The sequence below is a fragment of the Leuresthes tenuis genome, unplaced genomic scaffold (assembly GCF_036924035.1).
Source record: "Leuresthes tenuis unplaced genomic scaffold, fLeuTen1.0.hap1 SCAF_20, whole genome shotgun sequence".
NCBI lineage: Eukaryota > Metazoa > Chordata > Actinopteri > Atheriniformes > Atherinopsidae > Leuresthes > Leuresthes tenuis.
The window spans coordinates 9,185,385-9,204,479 of NW_027325374.1; the positions used below are offsets into that span (position 1 = coordinate 9,185,385).

Sequence of the window (19,095 nt, forward strand, 5' to 3'; positions counted from 1 at the left end):
TGTCTCTATATGTAACCAATAAAGTTTCTTAAGATGATGATTAGACGCGGATGTGGAAGGCAGGCTTCCATATGCGCGTTTCTGAACACTACAGGGGTGACTCGAGGAAATAAAAAAAGGATTTCAGTAAACTTTACTTTAGTCAAAAGTAAATGTTACAGAATAGTCCTAATTTATAGATTTAGGCATACAGACATTTCTCCTACTTCCCAAGAGTTGAAAATGAACAATAAATGCATTGGGACAGACCTTGCACGTTTATAGTGTCGTCTTAATTTCATGTTAAACCACAATATTTGGCAATTTGCTGAGCATCTATTAAATCACATTGCATACTCAAGATTTAGATCATGACAGGCTTCCAATAAGCAAAAATTAATAATTGAACTAAGAGGATGTTGTTTTTCAAGCTTTACAACCCACAGTCTCAGACTTTTAACACCCCAGGTTTAAGGTGTTGGAACTTTTTCTATCCATTTAACTGTGATTAGTTATAAATTCGAGTTATTTTACGTTTTGACAACAATATTTAAATATGTTGCAAGAGAACACTTCTTACATGTAACAAAAGTTCCATATTTAGTTCATCAGCTTGACACGGTTTTATTTGTCTATTATTTGTAAAAATGCTCTCTTTACTCAGACCCTGGAGCTTGCCACAGCATTATAGAATTTGTAAGTTCAAATTATGAGCGATTACTTGGACTTTATCGCGTTATCATTAGAAACATTGACACTGAGCTCGGAGGCCCCCTCTTTTCCAGATAAGTCACCCTTGAACCGTTACTGGCCGAACAGCTGCTGCTCTTTCAGATGCTGTGGAGGTTTTAGCAATGTGCACGCTTTGGCAAAGACTTGGCTTTAGAGCCTCTCAGAGGGGATCTTCAAACCCACAGAGTTGTGCCAGTTCAATTAACTTGGCCATAAACATTATAAGCGAGGATTAGTGGGATAGATGAGAGGCAATGAAATTTAGATGGGAGTTCCATGAAAGCCATATGCTCTTTTTATGTGCTGACTGGAGTTACAGTATCCCACTGAGTAACACCAGAGGACAATTTCAGCAACAAGCACAGAAATGGTGGTTTCGTGTACTTCTGCATTTTGACAAATGGTGTCAGTGTTTTTCCTTTAAACAGTCACCCCCTTGGCCATACTGAATTCATAACCAGCTGAATATGCATTTGGAATTTGTGCTCATAGATAGATTCACAAACAAACTCAAATGTCATATATAAGCCGTTAAACTTGCTTTTTTTTTGTCCAGCTTTGGAGCTAATTTGTATTGCAGGTTGAACAGAGATAAATGTTTTCAACACATGTATGGAATCAAACTTCTGCATGCAATATAACAGGACACATTAGTGTGAGAGAGGATTAACTGTTCATTAAAGTCGAGAAGGGATGGCTCCTGTAACAGGAGTCCTTCAGCCATCTGTCTCCAGCCAGTGTGAGCCACAGATGGCACACAGCATTCTGCATGGGGACTCTGGAAGATCACTTCCTATTTACTGTCAAGCACATGCAAGCTACAGTTACATGAACAAAGTCAAAGGCTGAAAACATTCAAATCAAGGCTGATCATTTCTTGCGCACTTATCTATGTATAACATCTATAATCTGTCGCATTTTAGGTTACCTCTACAATATGATTAGTGGATACTGCCCCCTATGGTTTTGAAAGTCACAACACACACTGCCGAACTTGTTGAACCTGCAAAACTCGACCCACTGTACTACAGTACAAACTATTTTGTACAGTTTTTTGATGTCTTTACTAAAAAAGAATTTTTTTTCACTTTCTACTGCTGACAGGGGTTTTGGTAAAAAAAAAAAAAACTGACTCTGTAGCCTACACAGTGTAGGAGAGACAAATCCTGGGTACACTTAAACAGAAAAGGCAGACAGTCTAACACCGAGGAAGACTGTCTAACACCGAGGAAGACAGTCTGGAGCAGATTAGAAGCACACAGCAGATGTTACTCCTTGATTAACAATAGTGTCTGCCAGGGGTGAGCTTCAAGCTCCCCACCCTTGTGAGGCCCAGAGTGGCAACTTCGGTCCTCGCAAAATATATTAACTAACTGTATGTGATGTTAACAGGATAAAAATAGTTTTAGTTTTGCACATTCCAACAAGACTTAAATAAAACCCATTTGCTTTCTAATTAAAATAAGTCCTATAATTGTGCTATAAACTTTCCCCACACAGGCCCTTAATGTACTCACACTGCTTAAACATACAAAAAGCTAAGCAAACACAGTTATTGCTGTATACACAGACTGCATCGAAAGCTAGTCCCTCTAATAGATGGTACAGGAGAGCAAGATGCTTAAAAAGATAAGAGAAGGTCAGACGATAAGAAGGTTTGGATCCACAGAGTCCAAAAGTACATTAATATTGTGGGTAAGTCAGCATTGGCAAGACTACACAGTATTTTGTGTGTGTGTAATTATGAACCATTAAACCTGTAAAGTGAAAGACTTGCATATTGTATGCTGATATAAATAACTACAAAGACTTCAGTTCTTAGGAAAGCATCTGCAGTGAATGCATGTCAGAGCAGCTTGTCTCAGATGAGTTAATTTTGTGATGGGAACTCGCTGTCTAAATAACACACATACCTGTTTTACTTTCTCAGTATGCCTGAATGTCACATGCATTTGGTATGTTGTCATTTCACATCCTTATATTTTGTGAAAGTCCCTAGTCCGTATTGCACAGTTCAAAACTGTGATTACTTTTCATTGCTTCAGGGTGGACTAGACCAATAGTTATATGTGTAGGGGTGGTGTGTTTTACAAAAATCTATTAAATAATAATATTCTCCTTTCTTCTATCTTGTTACACCATTAAATTGGGTTTATAGTTTAAATAAGCCTAATATGTTTATAATATATAGTTAAAAGAGAGCTTTACTGGTAGGAATAATACATCTGGCACCCCTGTCCCCTGTCAAAAGTGGTGTGGCTCGTTTATGTTGTCACAGACTCATTAGCGTGTAGTCTCGTCGGACAGTAGTGCACTGGGGCGATGTTTTAGTTTGCAAGAGGACTTGAAGTGAGAAGCTCTCATTGCTTCCTGCTTCGCATTGTCTTTCAGCTGAAACAAAACTCAGCATGGCCAGCCGAAACTAACCAGATGCCCGGTGTTCTCGAAGACCAGTGGTGCTCACCGTGATGTTTGTGAGTGGAAGTTTTTGCTCAAAATCACAAGTTTCTTATTCAGCTAACTTACTGTAGTAGCATCTGTTGTCACTTCAGGGATAGTCAGAGCTTTTGATTGCGTTTGTTTTAAAAGTGTGTGATACACACCAGGGATGACTATTATGATGACAAACACGATTACAAGTGACCATTGGCGAAGTAGTCATCTCTGTGAAGGCTGTAGTTAGTTAGCTTAGCAACTTTTCCTCATGTGAAGTGCCTTAGCTGTGTCCCTTTTGTTTTGTCAGGGTTAATTCTCACAAAAATGCCTCTTGAAAATTTTTTGTCTAATTAATTTTTATCCTGTATGTTTATATTCAGATCAAGGGGCACAATATGGTCAAATATTGTTCAGAAGTTGTAACACTACTTAATATAAAAAAAAAATTCCAGCCATAAAAGTGTGCTTGGCTTGTTTGGCAGCTGACAGTAACAGCAAATGAAATCAGAAGTGTTGGATCAAATGCATTTTTTATTTGAATTGGCTGACACTAAAGGGCACATACTCTGATCTAAGTCTGGTTTCTCTCTCATGCGAGGCATGCATGACAAGATGTTTAGTGGCACATATATGAGCTATTTTAATAGGTTTTAATATCTGCAATATTTTGTGGCAATGTCATGTTTATGCCTTTCTCATTGCAGTGGAATGTTGATGTCTTATCTTTATCAAGCCAACCTTCCCCTTTGCTATGAAGTCAGGGCTGGCTGACACACAGTCCTACAGATTCAGCAGTTTTAAGTGCAAATTGGTATCACAAACGCAACAAGTTGTTCAACCTGAGCTCCTCAAAGCGTCCCGTGTACGTGATTTTGTCCATTAAAGTTTAGATGTGGCGTGAACTGTCATATGGACATGAGACTTGGTGTTAATCGACAGATTTATCATTTTTGCTTTGTTGCATGTAGATTTGATATTTTATAATGGGCAGTTTGTGCCCCCCCCCCTCTGTCAAGTTCAAAATCCTGTTTGCTCTGTGGTCTGTGTGTGTAACATACTGTGAGCTCCCGTCACACCAACTCCGTTGCCAAACTCATTTCCCTTTCATGAGGGATTTTGAAAAAGGGGTTTAAGGGACTGTTTGTGCTGGTTACTTGGACAAGCTCAGTTTTCAGGGCCCTTTCTTCTGAAACTGAGAGGCATCCACCTGGAGGACTGGCGAGCCCATATGAAAAACTGTTGAATCTTTTAGCTCAAATACAGGAGAGCCTGCCTGTCAGGGTGTGCAGATGATTCCTCGTTCTGTTTACATACCACTGAGAAAGGAAAAAAAAAGTTCTTGTGTATTGTAATGCTCTAGTTCTGACTTTGTTCGCTTTACCTGGAAAAAAAAAAAACGTTCATTGCTTCCTTGTCTTTTTGTGTGGTAATGACACGTGAAGGATGGATAGATATCTGCACGTATAACCCATGGGTGCTCTCTCTCGTCTAAATTTTCTTAAGTTTTCCGATCGAAATGGAGCCCTTTCCACTACGTCTGACCTACTCTTATTTTGTCCATTAGCATGCAGTGCTATTCTTCTGCGGCTGTTGTGTCTTCAGCCCGGTGTAATTAAGAGACTTTGTTAGATTTAGCATTCAAGTGGACAACATTTCTCTCCAACTTGGACAGGTTTGTTGAAAGCCTTGATTAGAGAGCTCAACAAAGCTCTTGTTCTGGACAAATGTATACAGTGCAAGCGATTATGTATGAGATAATTAAACAGCAGGCTTGCTTTAAAACGCAGGCCTCCCTGGCTGCCATGCATAGCCATGCTGAGCCTTTGTGTTTATGGTAAGTGGGCAGCTGCATGCCTGGGAGACCTTGGCTGTACCCCAGGCCCTCAACTGAGCCCGATAACCACTATTGAAGCCTTCCAGCCATGCTCATTTTTGACTATTCACTCACGGCTTAAAATGTAGAGTGATGCCTCCTGTTTGACTTACTCTAATTTCTGTGAACACGGGGACAGCTGCGAGCTAGCCAGCACCCTGCAATGAGTTTCATAAATTTCTTTTCAGTCAGTCAGCCTTGACAGTGCTTAGTACCACCTGCCCTTTGTGGGACCTGTGTAATGACAACACCAAGAAAGAAAGTGTGAGATTTCAAGACCTGGAATTTTTACTGCGAAGAGCTGCAGTGAAAGCATAACTGGTTTGCTATTTAAAAGATGGCCTGTGATGTGCAATATGAGCATACCCACCTTCACGACTAAGAGAGACTGCTCAAGTGTGAGTTAAGATATGGAATTTGCTTGCGACTGAGCACCAGAGGCTCAGGATATACAACTTTTTTCCTTCCCTCCAGGGATTCTTTTCTCAGAAGACAAACACCAAGCTTTTACCCAACATTCCTATTACAAGCAGTGCAGGGAAAAAGAGTGGCGCAAGTCCTGAGACGACCAGAAAAGTCCTAGTTTTCAAGTCTGGCCATCTCAGGTGCTCAGCAGATGCTCTTATTACCGAGACTGCCACAATCCTTGGATTGTTCGGAGCAGGACGCAGGGCCGTCTGCCATCCTTTCAGGAATCTCAAAGGAGGATGTTTGGTAATTCAGCATAACATCTGATCTGTTTTATGTTTAGTTTTGTCTGAGTTTGCCCAGATTGAAGCTTTTTATCAAAGCTGAAGGGAAAAAAGCAGTGTGAGAATTTAAGAAAAGAAAAGATAACTGCCTTATAAGTAGTTAATTTGGACTTTATTTAGTGGCCTATGCATGACAAAGCAATCATATCAAACAGTATTGTTTCCACCCGCTGTCCAAGTGCTATAAAACGGATTAGTATTAGCTCTAATTGTCAGTCAGACACAAAGCTGCCAAATCCTTACATAATGGTGGCCTAACCCGTGGGATTACAGTCAGAGCAACGTATGGAAAAGCCGCTCAAAATGGGGAAACTGCTCTTGGAGCTGTGAAGGCAGTTTCTATGTCTATAGTCATGGCTGAGCTGATGGTCTGTTCTCTCACTGGACTTGTTTATTAAAGTTAAAACTGCAGTGCTGTTCTTCATCTTGCAAAGAAAATGAAGTTGGGTCTGTGCAGGTTTTTGAAAGCTGACATGAAACCAGGCCCCCGCTTCAATTTGACCAGATAGGCTCTGTGGTTTCATCACTTGTCCTATCTCATTTATGCTGTGCAATAGCTTGGTGTTCATGACAACCCAAAGTGCTGATGTTTGAAAGCCTTTAGATGACCACAAAGGAAGCTTGGTTTCTCATCAGCTCATCCAAGGCAGCATTATTGTTGTCTTTTCGAAGGGCTGCCGGCACTGGAGACATTGCCCAGTCAGTCAGCAGCCGCTTTGCGTGTGATGGAAAGCCACGGCTGAGGGAAATATCCTGCGATGTTCTTCCCCTTCTCAGAGATTAAACTTCTCAGTTGTCATGGTGGTTGCTGCCTTACCCCAGATAAAGTGCTATCGGACTGCAGAAGCATAGACTCCCTCTGATTCCAGATAATGGTAGCGTGGTTATGGAGGTGAGTCGGGTTTTGACATCAGAAGGGGAGCGGCACCCCTTGAGCTGAAATTCTAGCTCATACCTCATTTGGCAAATTATAGCTGCTTCTTTGAGCACAGCAGTGCGTGCAATAGGAGGTGAGTGGGTTGGGTGTGTTCATTAAACTCTAGAACTCATGCCTTGTTATGGCTTCTACATTTACGTTCCAGATTTGTCTGTAAAAGAAAAAAAAGACTTCCCTTTACCAGCAGTCCTCACCATGTTTTTTAATTTTTTTTTATTCACAAACTGACGCAAGTCTGAATGGTTTTCCAAGGCTCTGGGGCTAGGTTGGGCTTATATAATTGTGTCTTCGAGTTGTGTCATTTGGCCGAGGAATGTTTATAATTATGTTATAAACCTCACCCGTTTAAAGAGCTCAGTTAAGATTTATGGGATAAAAAGCCAGAGCATGTGAAGGATGACTGAACTGTTGCAGTTGTCTTTGACTCAGTGTAATGACCGTCGTTTACAGTTTGACAATCAAGAATGTTAGACGACAATTAGCCTTTTCCTATCTTTCTAGGGAAAGGAAGCGTCATTTAGTGTCCTCTTTGTGCGAGTAAACTTAACGTTAAAAGGAAGTTGTTTTTTTTCCTTCTGTGCTAATGCATTTGCATCCATCTCCAGGCCATTAAGTGTAATAAATAAACAACGGTTTCCTTTGCCATAGCACATCCATAGTAATCTTACAGATCTCTTTGGTTGATGGCCATGCACATTAGAATCTGTTCTTTTCTGCTTGCACAGGGACCAAGTTGAAGCTGCAGACTTCCATGCATAGTGTTGATGTCTTTGAAGAACTCTGCCAAAAAATACCCTCGTGTTTTAGTTGTTTTCTTGATGTGTTAAGTGTTCGTAATGGAAATCATGTGCTGAATGCAAACACCACCTCCAGCATGTCAGCTCCCGCAGGGTCTTGTGATGCCCCCCCCACACACACACACACACACACACCGCACCACTCTTCCACTCGCAGCCTCTGATGTCGCCTCTTTTGTTTCCCACGGTGTCTCATCTTCTGCACAGAGCGCTCTTTTGTTACGCCGTCTCTTCCTGTGTCCCTTCTTCTCTGCCTGCAGTTGTTGTGTCCTTTAAACAGGCCCCCTCTGACCTTGCAGGCATCATACGACCACCTTGTGTCCACTTCGTTCCATTCCTCTGCCTGGCCTAGCCTTGAGTGTAGCTGATCTATTGGTAGTAAAATCCTCTGTGATGATTATATAGATTTAAGTCTGTGGCTAATCAGCAGTTTTACTGTAATGGTGGTGCAGCATTAATTTGAAGAGGGTTGTTTTGATAACCGCAAGGTCAGCTATTCCCAGCCAGCCCCTGAGGAGTCAATTACACAACTTTGACTTTGCTCTATTCCTCTATGCGCTCCAGAGTGGAACACTTTTGAGGAAACTCACGCTCCCTTCCACATGAGCAGGCAAGAATAAAATAAGGTATAGAGTTCCACTTTTGTTGACTCGCTGAAGGAGGCCATGTGGAAGTGAAAACACTGTCACGTTAACTTATAGACCGGCACCATGTCAATCTGAGTGAGTGCTGGGAATGTTTCCTCACTCAGCTGAATTGAAACAAGAGCTCGGTCAAACCACTGACCTCCCTTTATTTTACTCATCTTCCTGGTCTGCAGATGTTGAACAGGATGCGTGTGCAGAGGCTTTGAAACAGAGGCTGGGTGTACATGTGTGAGAGCTTAGTTGTTTTTTTTTGGTATCAAATATTCATCTGTATGCATGAGAGGAAGCTCTGTAAGGTTAGGAGCTTCTTTGTAAAGGAAGGTCAGCTTGAATTCGCAGCCCATGGAGCCAACAGTAATGGCAGCACTGAGTCTGAACAACCCAGTGAGTCTGAACAGGATCACGGGTGGTGCTTTGATGAATTTCAGAATGTTCATTTGCCTTGGTAGTTTGGAAACGTGAGAGACATTCAAGTCTGTGCAAGCCGACTCTCTAACTACTGTACCTGATAGACTGCCATGACTTTTTGAAGTAATAGTCATGCTCCTCAGAGGATAAATCCAGATCACTTCATTCAAATGGCTCTTACTGACCAAGCTGAACTCGCTGTCACGCGTAAAAACAAACACTCTGAAGAGCTTTTCTGTCGGGGAAAAGCCACACCGGTTTTTATTCCTGTTCCCTTTATTCAGCTGTCCAGAAAAAAAAAACTCCTCAAATGTGTACCGTGAAACGTCTCACAAAACATTATTCTACAACCACTAATTTCTCTGCTTTCTTCTCCTTCGCGACCTCTGCCGTTCTCCTACGTTGTCATGTGGGGCAACCCGCTGTGCAAACCGCTGTAAACGTGTCATTCTGAGGTTCTAAAAACATAATTCAATCAGCAAAGCGATTAGATGCCAGTTGAAAGATGGTATTTTTTTTTCTCATAGATCTTAGGTATCGATACCTTTTTGCAACTTCAGAGGATTGATTTGGGATTTTATGAAACTTAATTTAACTTAACAAAATTAATTTAAGAATGCAGAACTAGTTTAGTAGTATTTGCTAACCAGCAGTATGTGTACATAACGATGAATGTTATATGAACTAGATGAAGACGTATTGAAACTGTTATTATTAGCATGCTACAATTAGCATTTAGCTCAGGGCATTGCAGTGCCTCCATACTGCTGCTAATGTGGCAGCAGACTGCAAAATGCTGCAGGCTTCTTAGAATAACTTTATAAGTCTTCAAGGAGTCAGTGTTAGATACTCAAACAGTTTTCAGGTAATGATTCCTTTCTGGGAACTCTGGGTTATATTCTGTGTTTGATGATTCATTTCAGAGTCTCCATTCGGGGATCTGTTCTCCTCTGTCATCTGCTTATATGGTCCACAGAATGTCAGAAATGCACCGAATTCTAATCCTGCGCTCATCTTTGTGTGTCCACTCAGGACTGGGCCGAGGAGTGAAGAACATTCCTGGAGGAGTTGACAGAGTCCATCCTAAGCTTATGAGAAACTAGCCTGCTCACACCACGTCTGTCAAAATGGCCTGCAGCTTAAATTGCCATTATTGGAACGGCTTGGGACACAGATGTGTGTTGCCATGGTGATCATTTACAAGAAAACACTGGAAAAGAAGGGTGCCGACGATGTAACATCCACACGTACGGACTTGAGCCCGGTGAGAGGTTTTTTCCCACTTGAGTAAGGCTTTTAATTGTGTGAAATGTGTAATTTCATGTTTATTTAGCCTTGCCAAGAGGCTTCAACTGTGCTTGACAAGGGAGAGGACAAGGTGCTGCTCTGAATTTGGAAACTGTTGCTGGCCAAGTTTTTTTAGCTTAAAGATCACATCTTTGCTCTGCCAAACTGAACATGTAGCGCTTTACTGAGCCGCAGCAAGTGAGGTCAGAGGAACAATGCGGATGTTTATGATCATGAAAGGAGGATATTTGCATGTTATTTGTTCTAATTGTTTCGTAGTAGCTTCCAGCATTTACAAGGGTTTACATTCCTTTATTTATTTATTTATCTTTTTAACTTCCCGCAGAATGACAATGGAGCATTTTCTAGTTTTACTATGCTGACCAAGTCTGACTCATATGCTAATCTGCATTCATGTAGTATGAACTCTCTTTCTGCCAGCACTATGTGAGAAAATTCCCCCTCCGATCTGGACAGTTTGCCCTCTCAGTCTTGTGAAATGAAGTCATCAAAATCAGGAGCTGAGAGTCAGTCAGAGGCATTTCTGGTAGAGCTACCTCCACGAGTTGCACTATGACCAGTTACACGTACATGAAGGCTCCCTTTTCAGTATCTTGTTTTATTTTTTTTACTTTAACTTGTGGATTTATTAACTGCAACCACCAGAGATTTGCACTCAATTTGTTTCTGTGGCAGTTTGATTAACTTACTGTGGACCTTCTTCTGTATCACCACAGTTCCAGGCACAGACCATGAGCCAGGGGGCGGCACTTTTCTCTTGTGGACTCATGGGTAAGAATTTGTCATCTAGCAATAACTGTGGTATGGATAAAAAAAACCTTTACTCCCCTCTTCTCACAATGGCCGTAGCGTCCCATCACAAACTCGGTATGAATAGTAATGATATACTCAGAATGATCCTCTGCAGCTTGGAGAACGTGTTAGATGTTGTGACTGATTTTGAAAGGGCCATTGTAATGTAATATTACAGCAGAATGATTTTCAGAATGGCTTTGAGCTGAGCTGTCTGTGCTGCATCTGTTTGAAGGCTGCATATGTGAAACATGTCTGACAGGTGGTTTTTCCTGCATAAATGTATTCAAGTGACTGCACGCTGGCGGTTTATCATCAGCAGGAATCTCATAGCACTCCTCCACACCTGAAGGCTGTGGACATGCCGTCTCCACATTACCAGTCTGGTTATGATTACCAGGGCCCGTATCCCTGACTTTTTCCTCGCAGTGAAAGCCTTTTTCAAAGTTTTTTTTTCTTATTATTATAAGTTTAAACATGTTACTTCCTTGCAGTAAATTGGCGTTGAGTGTGTACAAAGCGGGCAAAGGCAGAGAGCATAGCTGTGTCAGCAGGCCTTTTGTTCTTTGTCCTGCCAGTGTATCGTAGATGGTATTTTGGGGATTTTATCTCTAGAGAAGAATAGATCATCTGCATACCAGGAGTGGGCAGTTTCCTCAATGTTTGGCTACTGGCTCAGAGTCGAACGGCCAGTTCAGTTGACAAACATATTCTTAAACTGGAGGATTTCTGTTACGACAGTAACTGATGAGGTAGCTGAGATACCTGAGGGGAGTTGATGAGTGATGGCAGTAACCTGAAGCACCTGCTGGTCAGATGCAGAACTCCGATGATAAGAAATTCTGATTAGCTTTCGTCAGAATGTTTCTGATGGTTATTGATATTTGCTCCAGCTAATCGAGTCAGTTGGACACTGAGCTCCCTTCCTTTTCCAGTCAGCTGTGCACACAGGCCGCGACACTGAAGCAATGCCTGAAGGACAGGATTTATTTTTAGTGCCAGTTACTCGAAGCAATGAGTAGCATCAGCACAGAGGACGCATCCTGGGACCAATGCACGGAGCCACACTGGAGCAGTGTCATGGATGTCCCCGCTGATGCAGCAAACCCGTGATTGCCAGATGTTGCTCTCGTTGTGTCCAGTTGCTGTTCAGAGCTTCATGCCAGAAGTGATTCTCGTGTTGTTTACTGTTCCTCTGAGGGGATTTGCTCACTAAAACAGCGTAATGCATTTTAATTTTGTTGGAAATCCGAAATCGTAAATTTGACTTTATGGAGAGAAGTTCAGCCATGTTTGGACAACATAACAAGCTAGAACTGGAGCTGCTGTAACTTCAAAATCTACCCTCTGATGTTGGCAGCATTAATAAATGGCAGAACTGTATAAATAGCCCCATTTATGATGTCCCATATTTTGGGTTTGGGTCTTATTTTAATTAAATTCTGGCCTCTTTGCTGCAGAGACGAGCCCATGGCGCGGGGTGGGTCACAGCTGTGCCATACAGCAGAGGCCAGTTGGGACCAGCCTGGAGAGCCTGTGGGATGTCCTGCCTGAGGTGCACAGAAGTTCTGCCCACTGGGACTGGGATGTCGGCTCCACTTCAAACACAATCACCAGCTTGTTGCAGGACCTCAGCCTGACTGAAGCTGCTGCCTCACACTCCACCGCTCCCCCCAGCAAGCGACAGTGTCGGTCTCTGTCTTGCTCAGACGAGCTCGGCAGTTGCCGCTCCACCTGGCGCCCTCAGGGCTCTCGTGTGTGGACAGCCGTGGAGAAGAGGAGGTGCCACAGCGGAGGCAGCGTCCAACGCAGCAGCGTTGGAAACGCACAGCTCGGCTTCCCGGCCATGCAGCGCAGCTCCAGCTTCAGTCTACCGGCCCGCTCCAACACCCTGGAGCCGCCCTGCTTCACCCAGCGCCTGCCATGGCCCTCAGCCTTCACCGGCCTGACATCCTCCTCCTCCATGCCCTTGTCCACCAAGCCTTCAGCCCAGCCCCTCTACCTCTCTCACGAACAAATTTGCCTCCCCGAGCCTCGAGCACCCTCGCCACCCAGCTCCCCGGACTCCACTCCAGAACTGGAGCGCCGTGGCGGACAGGGTGGTCTCGCCCGTTGTCGCTCACAGCCGTGCGTCCTTAATGACAAGAAGATTGGTGTGAAGCGAAGGAGACCAGCTGACACACACAAACAGAGGCCTTCACTGGATCTGGCAAAGATGACCCAGGTTGGTGTTTAATGTAAAAAACTATCGCAAAGTATTCCCCATTTTACATAGTTTGATGTTCAAAATGCGGTCTGTTAATACAGTATATTTGAATATACACCCGAGTCTTCATATTCTTTTATCACAAGCTTTTCCAGTGACGTTCTATGGGGCATTTATGTCTCAGTTGAACTCACCACAGCTGCCTTTTGTGCTTCACATGATTGCTGTCCAGGAAATGGCCGTTACAGCTGGAGGCTCTGCTAGGTCCATCAGTCGCTGTAACATTTGCTTGTTTCACTCTGTTGTTGGGGCAATTTTCGCCTTTCATGTTGGGTAAACAAACACTTCCAGTAAAGGTCACATCATTGTGTCCATTCTCCCTTCAGCACACCTCAGAGGGTTTCTGCAGGCATTGTCATTAAAAGCAATCGTTCATTCGTGCAAGCCTGCTCAGGGTCACATTCCATTATGTGGGTGTGTATTTGCACTTGGAGAGAAGGAAGAAAAGTATGTTCTTTTATAAATGCGTTGCCTGGGAAAGATTGTTTGATTAAAGCAGAACCTCAGAAAGTGGTCAGTGTTTTAAATGATAGAAATGATCTGAAGTTGACCATGTTTCAGCAGACAATCGGGCTTATCTGCACATCCTGGCAGGCGTTTTGCCACTTTGCCCCACAGTCACACAGACACACATGCGCTGCCTGGATCATAAACACAGAGCTGGACTTGGTCCCTCTGAGAAAGTCACACAGAGTTCAGCAGTGTCTTAACAACAGTGCTGCTGTGACAGGACAAGCAGACGCCACACAGGCTTCAAACAGAGACGAGGTCAGGGTGGAGAAAACAGCCTTAGGCAAGGCAACCAACAATATTTTCCCAGAGCAGTGTCAGGGTGCTGAGTGTGTTAGCAGTGGGTCTTTCCTGCTGTTCATGTATTGTTCGATGTTTTTCTATTAGGAAGGACATTGGCTGTCAGCAGAGGTAGAAAGAATAAAGCCTGTTTTTATTCTTTTTCTTTTTTCAGACTTCCCTAATAATAAAGTCAATTATGCACATGAATATAAAACATTGAACAAAATATATTATTGATCATAATTTTGGGAGGAAAAAAGTATGAGATGGGTTACTTTATAATATAAAAGCTGTTCTCTTGTAGACTTGCTTTCCACGGAGTTGCGCCCTTTTCAAGATTCAAAGTCACCTTACTGTTCACAGATTGGTTACAGCGCTGGGTGTCTCTCTGAAGCGTCCTCTCATCCACACGCCATATTGGTGTTATTTACTCGGAGAAACAGCTATCCCGTGCACGGCCCTCTGTAGTGCTGGGAATGTCAGGAAGTGGAGCAGTTGTAGCAGAGGTTATAGATTGTTGCAAAGGAGGGAAGGTGGGGGGTGTTGGATAAAGAGATATTGATTTCTGTAAATTCAGCTCAGTGGGTGGATTGTGAGCTATTGATCAGATTTTATGGATGGAGTGTCAAGGTCAGTATGGATGAGGAGTCCTTCTGCTCGGTCGCTGGCATGGCAGGCGGCACCGACTGTATTTATGACCATCATTGTAACGCTGTCAAAGAGGCTTTTCTCAGCCCGTAAGTCTTTCTCTGTCAACCAACTCCTCTCTTATGAGTTCGAGCGGCACTTTGTTTAGTGAGTACTGATGCCGCTGCTCTGCCATGGTGCAGACTTCTTATTCCCTTATCAGTTTGGTCCCATGGTCGGGGGCCAGAGGTCTAACTGCGGAGACTGAAGTGCTAATGCTGAAGGCAGCAATGTGACACTTGCCTGCTGCTGACAAATGTCCCCGCTTGACCAGAGCCAAGAAAAACAGCAGAGCTCCCTTTGATCTATAGCTACCCAGCGCAAAGACTGTTCCCACCGCTGTTCAGCGAGACATGGATCCTAACTTCCTAGTTTTACCTTCCTTCGACTCCACCCATTGACCCAGTTCTGACCACTTTGGTCTCTGTTGTCGCTCTTTTATAGATTGATAAATCCAGCTTTGAATAGTAGCTAAACTCTTCAGTGAACTAATAAAGAATGAATCGAAAGGGACGATGGCTGAATTCCTGTAGCTTGTTAGCCATGCCGGCAGTTCAGCAGTGTTGTAGGGCTGTTTCTTTACATTTTTAAACTCCCTGACTCAGCATTTAGTAGCCCATTAAGGCTTTAAGCTGTTCAGAAACATTCTTCTAATACCAGAGGGATTTCTGAAAAACTTGACAGAATTGTCACATTTCCCTTAATAACTCAATTCCGAGTGTGAAGAGGAGCTTAAACCTTCAACTTTCATTGTAAATTGCTTTTGCCCTTATTTTCCTTCTTTTAAAAAGAAATTATGAGCCACTAACATAACTACAGTTTAACTTTTAAGCTGTTTATGACGTTTTTATAATATCTACAATAGTTCCACCTTCTTGGGTCGTATATATGCCTGCAGAGACTGTCCTGGTAATATATTTCACCCCGCCCCCCCCTTCGTGCTGTGCATGCCAGGTAACAAAATGAGAGAGTTGCACGACTGGCTACACCAAAGTGCCTTGAGCGCCAGCCATGGTGAAACCAACTTTGACATGCAAAGCTGTTTGCAAGGGAAGGAACAGCTAGCATACATCTAAATTTAGCCCAGTAAGACTTAAGTCATTTGAAAACATTCTACTGAAAGGCTGGGGGACTTCTGAGAAACTTGACAGGATAGTCAAGTAATTTCTCTGCACCTGACTGAGAAAGACACAACTTTCATAGTAAACTGCCTTTGTCCGGATGTTCTTCAGCATTTCTTTTTATTAAAAAAAAAAAAACGTTCCCTGCCTTGAAAACAGTTGCATTAAGTGCACATCAGGCTTGAAAGGGAAAATCTTGCAAACCTCCCTGCAGAACTGAAACAGGTGTGCACACACTTTGCATGTCATCCTAACAGGTTAAACCTCTGCTCATTAAGATGACAACACCTTTTCCCCATTTAACATATTTATTGATATGCATCCACCACTGCCTGTCTAAATTGCTCACCTGGTTGCTGCTGCTCACCCTTGAATCATTCATGGGGGGGGGCTTTTAAACGGAGCTGACATTTAATTTGTCTACAGACAAATGTTTTATGACAACTAACTACTAATTGTTGTTATAAATCTGTCGTGCAGAAATGGCAAACATCTGTTGGTTCCATCTTCTCTAAGGTGAGGATTCCCTAACCTTGTCAGTACCTCATGATATATAAACTGGTCATAAACCGCTCATAAGTGCTTTTGGGCACTTGTGATCTTGAAACCTGAGATGTACTTTAAGTTGTTCGTATTTTCTACAGTCTTGTAAAATCCACTTTAATCTATTGATTAGTTGCAGACACAGTTCTTAAACTTGGCTGTGAGCTGTATCTCTAACAGTCCCATGCCTGTTAAGTATTGCATAAGCTCACAAATGACGGGAGGTTTCACAGAGGCCCTATTCTCCCGCGTCCCTCCGGCCCAACTCTGTGAGGCATGAGGCAGCTGTCTTGCCTTCTCTACATTAGCTCCACAGATTGGATAAGCCTCAGTCGTAAAGCTCCTCATTCCAGCTCGCACAGCTGTCACAGGACTTGCCTGCAGCAGCGTTGGCACATGTGTGTTTGTCTAAAGAAGTTTCTGGGTTTCCCAGATGTATGTGTGCATTGTTGAGGGCCAGAGAAAGGCCAGCAGAGTGAAAAGGCCAACATGAGTAATGTGTGCCCTCTGGGTATCTGGCCACTTGCTGCCTGGGTTCCCGTTGGACCTCAGATCAGAGTCTTGTAGCCTCACTCCTCCTCCTCCTCCTCCAGTATGAATGCATGCTTAATTTATACGTCTGTTGCATTTTTATATTATTATGGTTATGCCCAGTGTCCAGTGCTGACCTCACTCACCCACTTACTGTATGAGTACAGAACAGGGATTGTTTTCCTATGATGGCTGTATGACTCAGTTACGTCTGTTTGATGGTGCGGATCTGGATAACAGTCAAAGCTGAAGGAAATATTTTTGATTTCTTTACCAAATATGCTCTCACCATGGAGACTCTGAACTTAAGCTTTGACATGTTGTTTCAAGTGTTTTGTAGCTTTTTTTTTTTTTTTTAAATTAAAGCTCTGATCTGCTGTCTTCACAGAAACTTCGGAATTTCCACAGCCTCAGCTGCCCTGGAATCACAGGCGAAGACATCTGCGAGTCGAGCCAGGCCCTCACTCTCAGGTGCACCACTCACTTCGACACTGACGACTCGTCTGCAAACGAGCACAGTTCAGAGGACGTTCAGCCGCGGCCCAAAGAGGACGATCTCACCAGGAACGAGTCTTCAGACGCCACCACAGAGGAGGCGGACTGGAGCTCCACAGACTGTGGCCACGTGACGCCAGGAATGACCGGTGGGAAGGACAGCGAGCCTCTGTGGGTGGGGCTGTGTAGCATGAGGAGGGACGTGTATCAGCTTGGAGGTGAGCTCGACATTGAGCAAATTGAGAGAAACTGATCTGAGGTGCTCTCCTCCTGACGGGGGAGCTCATTCAGAGGACTGGAAGTTCATCACCAGGTGGTACAATAAACCGTACTGACAGTCTTAAGGACAGAGCAAATGGAACGCTGATGCAGCGAGCGTCCCAGTACTTGTTTTTTTATTTTTTTTTCCCAGAGGAGAGACTGAACAGAAGCTTTGCCCATGTTTGGGGACTCTGTGGAGTCAGAAGTGAACACACCCACCCCCCCCAACACGCTGTTTGGTTTTTCAACTGTGTCTCAGGAGAAAAAGGAAGTCAGGGAAGACAGATCAGAGTGAAAATACAGCTTAAGTTTAAAAAGAATTCTATGTTATTGTTGAGTCAGAGCTGTGTTTTTTTTTTTTTTTTTTAACATTTCTTTTTAACCCTGATTAGCCTAATTGTGCTTTGTTTGGAGAGAATTCACAGCAGGTTTGTATAAATTCTCTACACTAGAAAAAGTGTCTTTTTCTCTGACGTTCTTCACTAGCACATAGGTACATGATGGAGAGAAATGGACACCACTTCAAAAGCTACTGTTAGTAAGTCCCTGTTCACTCTAACACAGCAACAGGCTGCACGCACAACACCTATAAAGTGTACTGAAGAGCTTAACATTTCACTCAGTAATTCAGGCTTAACTCAGAGGTAAGTGCTCCTGAATGTCTGAAAGAAGCTTTGAGATGCTAATAGCGTTAATATTCTTTCTTTATACTATTTGTAACAACAAAGTTATGTAAAACGTGCATAATTTCTATACAAATAAACAGTTTTTAAAGGTGCCATTTGTGATCAGATTATTTAAATCTCCTCAATGATAAAACCACGGATGTCAGCTCTGGTCTATGTCATGTGCATTCAAGCAGAGCAGAGCAAATTTTGAACGCAGCTGAATTGGTTAGTAAGACTAATAAAAGATGCGAGTGGGAGAGAATAAATTCTCCAGCTGGCCTAAATTCCCATGACTAGCATAAGGTTTGAACACATTTTTATAGGGAAAGAATTTTGGTGCTAAGAGTTGTGGTTGAATGTGATTTGGGATACTGAGACTTACAGGTTTAGTTTGAAAGTTTCTGTTTTGAGTTTGTATTTCATGCAACCTAAAAAGCAAGCATTGTACTTTAATCCATAATCTATAATGGGTCGGACAATTTGGCATAAATCGATTTTATCCATTTTGTTTTATTACCAATGAAACTTTCACATTTAATGCACTTTTACCGAACATGAATATGAGTTTTTCACGACTAACGGCACAATCTTTAACAGCAATGACATTGTCGGCGACGTCTTTAATGCAACAGTGCGGGCTGACCCAATTAGGATGCGGAAAAAGCTAATCCTAGCAGTAGTAGAGGTACTACTGATGGGCCTATGTTTGTGTGCTGAAGCGAGGGGAGGACGCTGGGCAGGGGTGGGAAGTCCGGTCTCTTTTCTTTATGTTTTTTTTTTTTCCTCTATGGCGGGTGGTGGAGTGGTGGAGCTGAGCGACGGTTCACCCCAGAGACCTCCCTCCCCGCTTTGAGAAACAAAAGGGGCTTTTTCTCTGAGGAGCACAGTGACGTGGGAGGCGGCTGTGAATGTGGGCCATGTGTCGGGGCTGCTTCTGCTGCTGCTACTCCGTTCGTCTGCTTGCCCTCCCCAGCTCCTGTGCTTGTGCAGACCTCGAGAGTTGATACTGTTGTCGACTTTTTTTGATTCATGGCTCCATTGTGATTGCATGCCCTCTCTGCATGTTCACA

General features: G+C 43.2%; 1 protein-coding gene across 1 annotated transcript; it reads left to right on the forward strand.

Annotated features, from left to right (window-relative positions):
* Positions 1-3,010: 3,010 nt before the first annotated feature.
* fam53b (family with sequence similarity 53 member B) lies at positions 3,011-18,135 on the forward strand. The gene is made up of 5 exons (XM_072372747.1): positions 3,011-3,185; positions 9,594-9,825; positions 10,586-10,640; positions 12,122-12,885; positions 16,990-18,135. Exons 2-5 carry the CDS (start codon positions 9,736-9,738, stop codon positions 17,347-17,349), a joined length of 1,269 nt encoding a protein of 422 aa, XP_072228848.1. The 5' UTR covers positions 3,011-3,185; positions 9,594-9,735; the 3' UTR covers positions 17,350-18,135.
* The last annotated feature ends 960 nt before the right edge of the window (positions 18,136-19,095 follow it).

Excerpts from the sequence above, each read along its gene's own strand:
- fam53b (XM_072372747.1), top strand. The coding sequence starts at position 9,736 with ATGTGTGTTGCCATGGTGATCATTTACAAGAAAACACTGGAAAAGAAG. Across the intron at positions 10,641-12,121 it reads TTTCTCTTGTGGACTCATGG|AGACGAGCCCATGGCGCGGG; the intron begins GTAAGAATTTGT and ends TCTTTGCTGCAG. Across the intron at positions 12,886-16,989 it reads ATCTGGCAAAGATGACCCAG|AAACTTCGGAATTTCCACAG; the intron begins GTTGGTGTTTAA and ends CTGTCTTCACAG.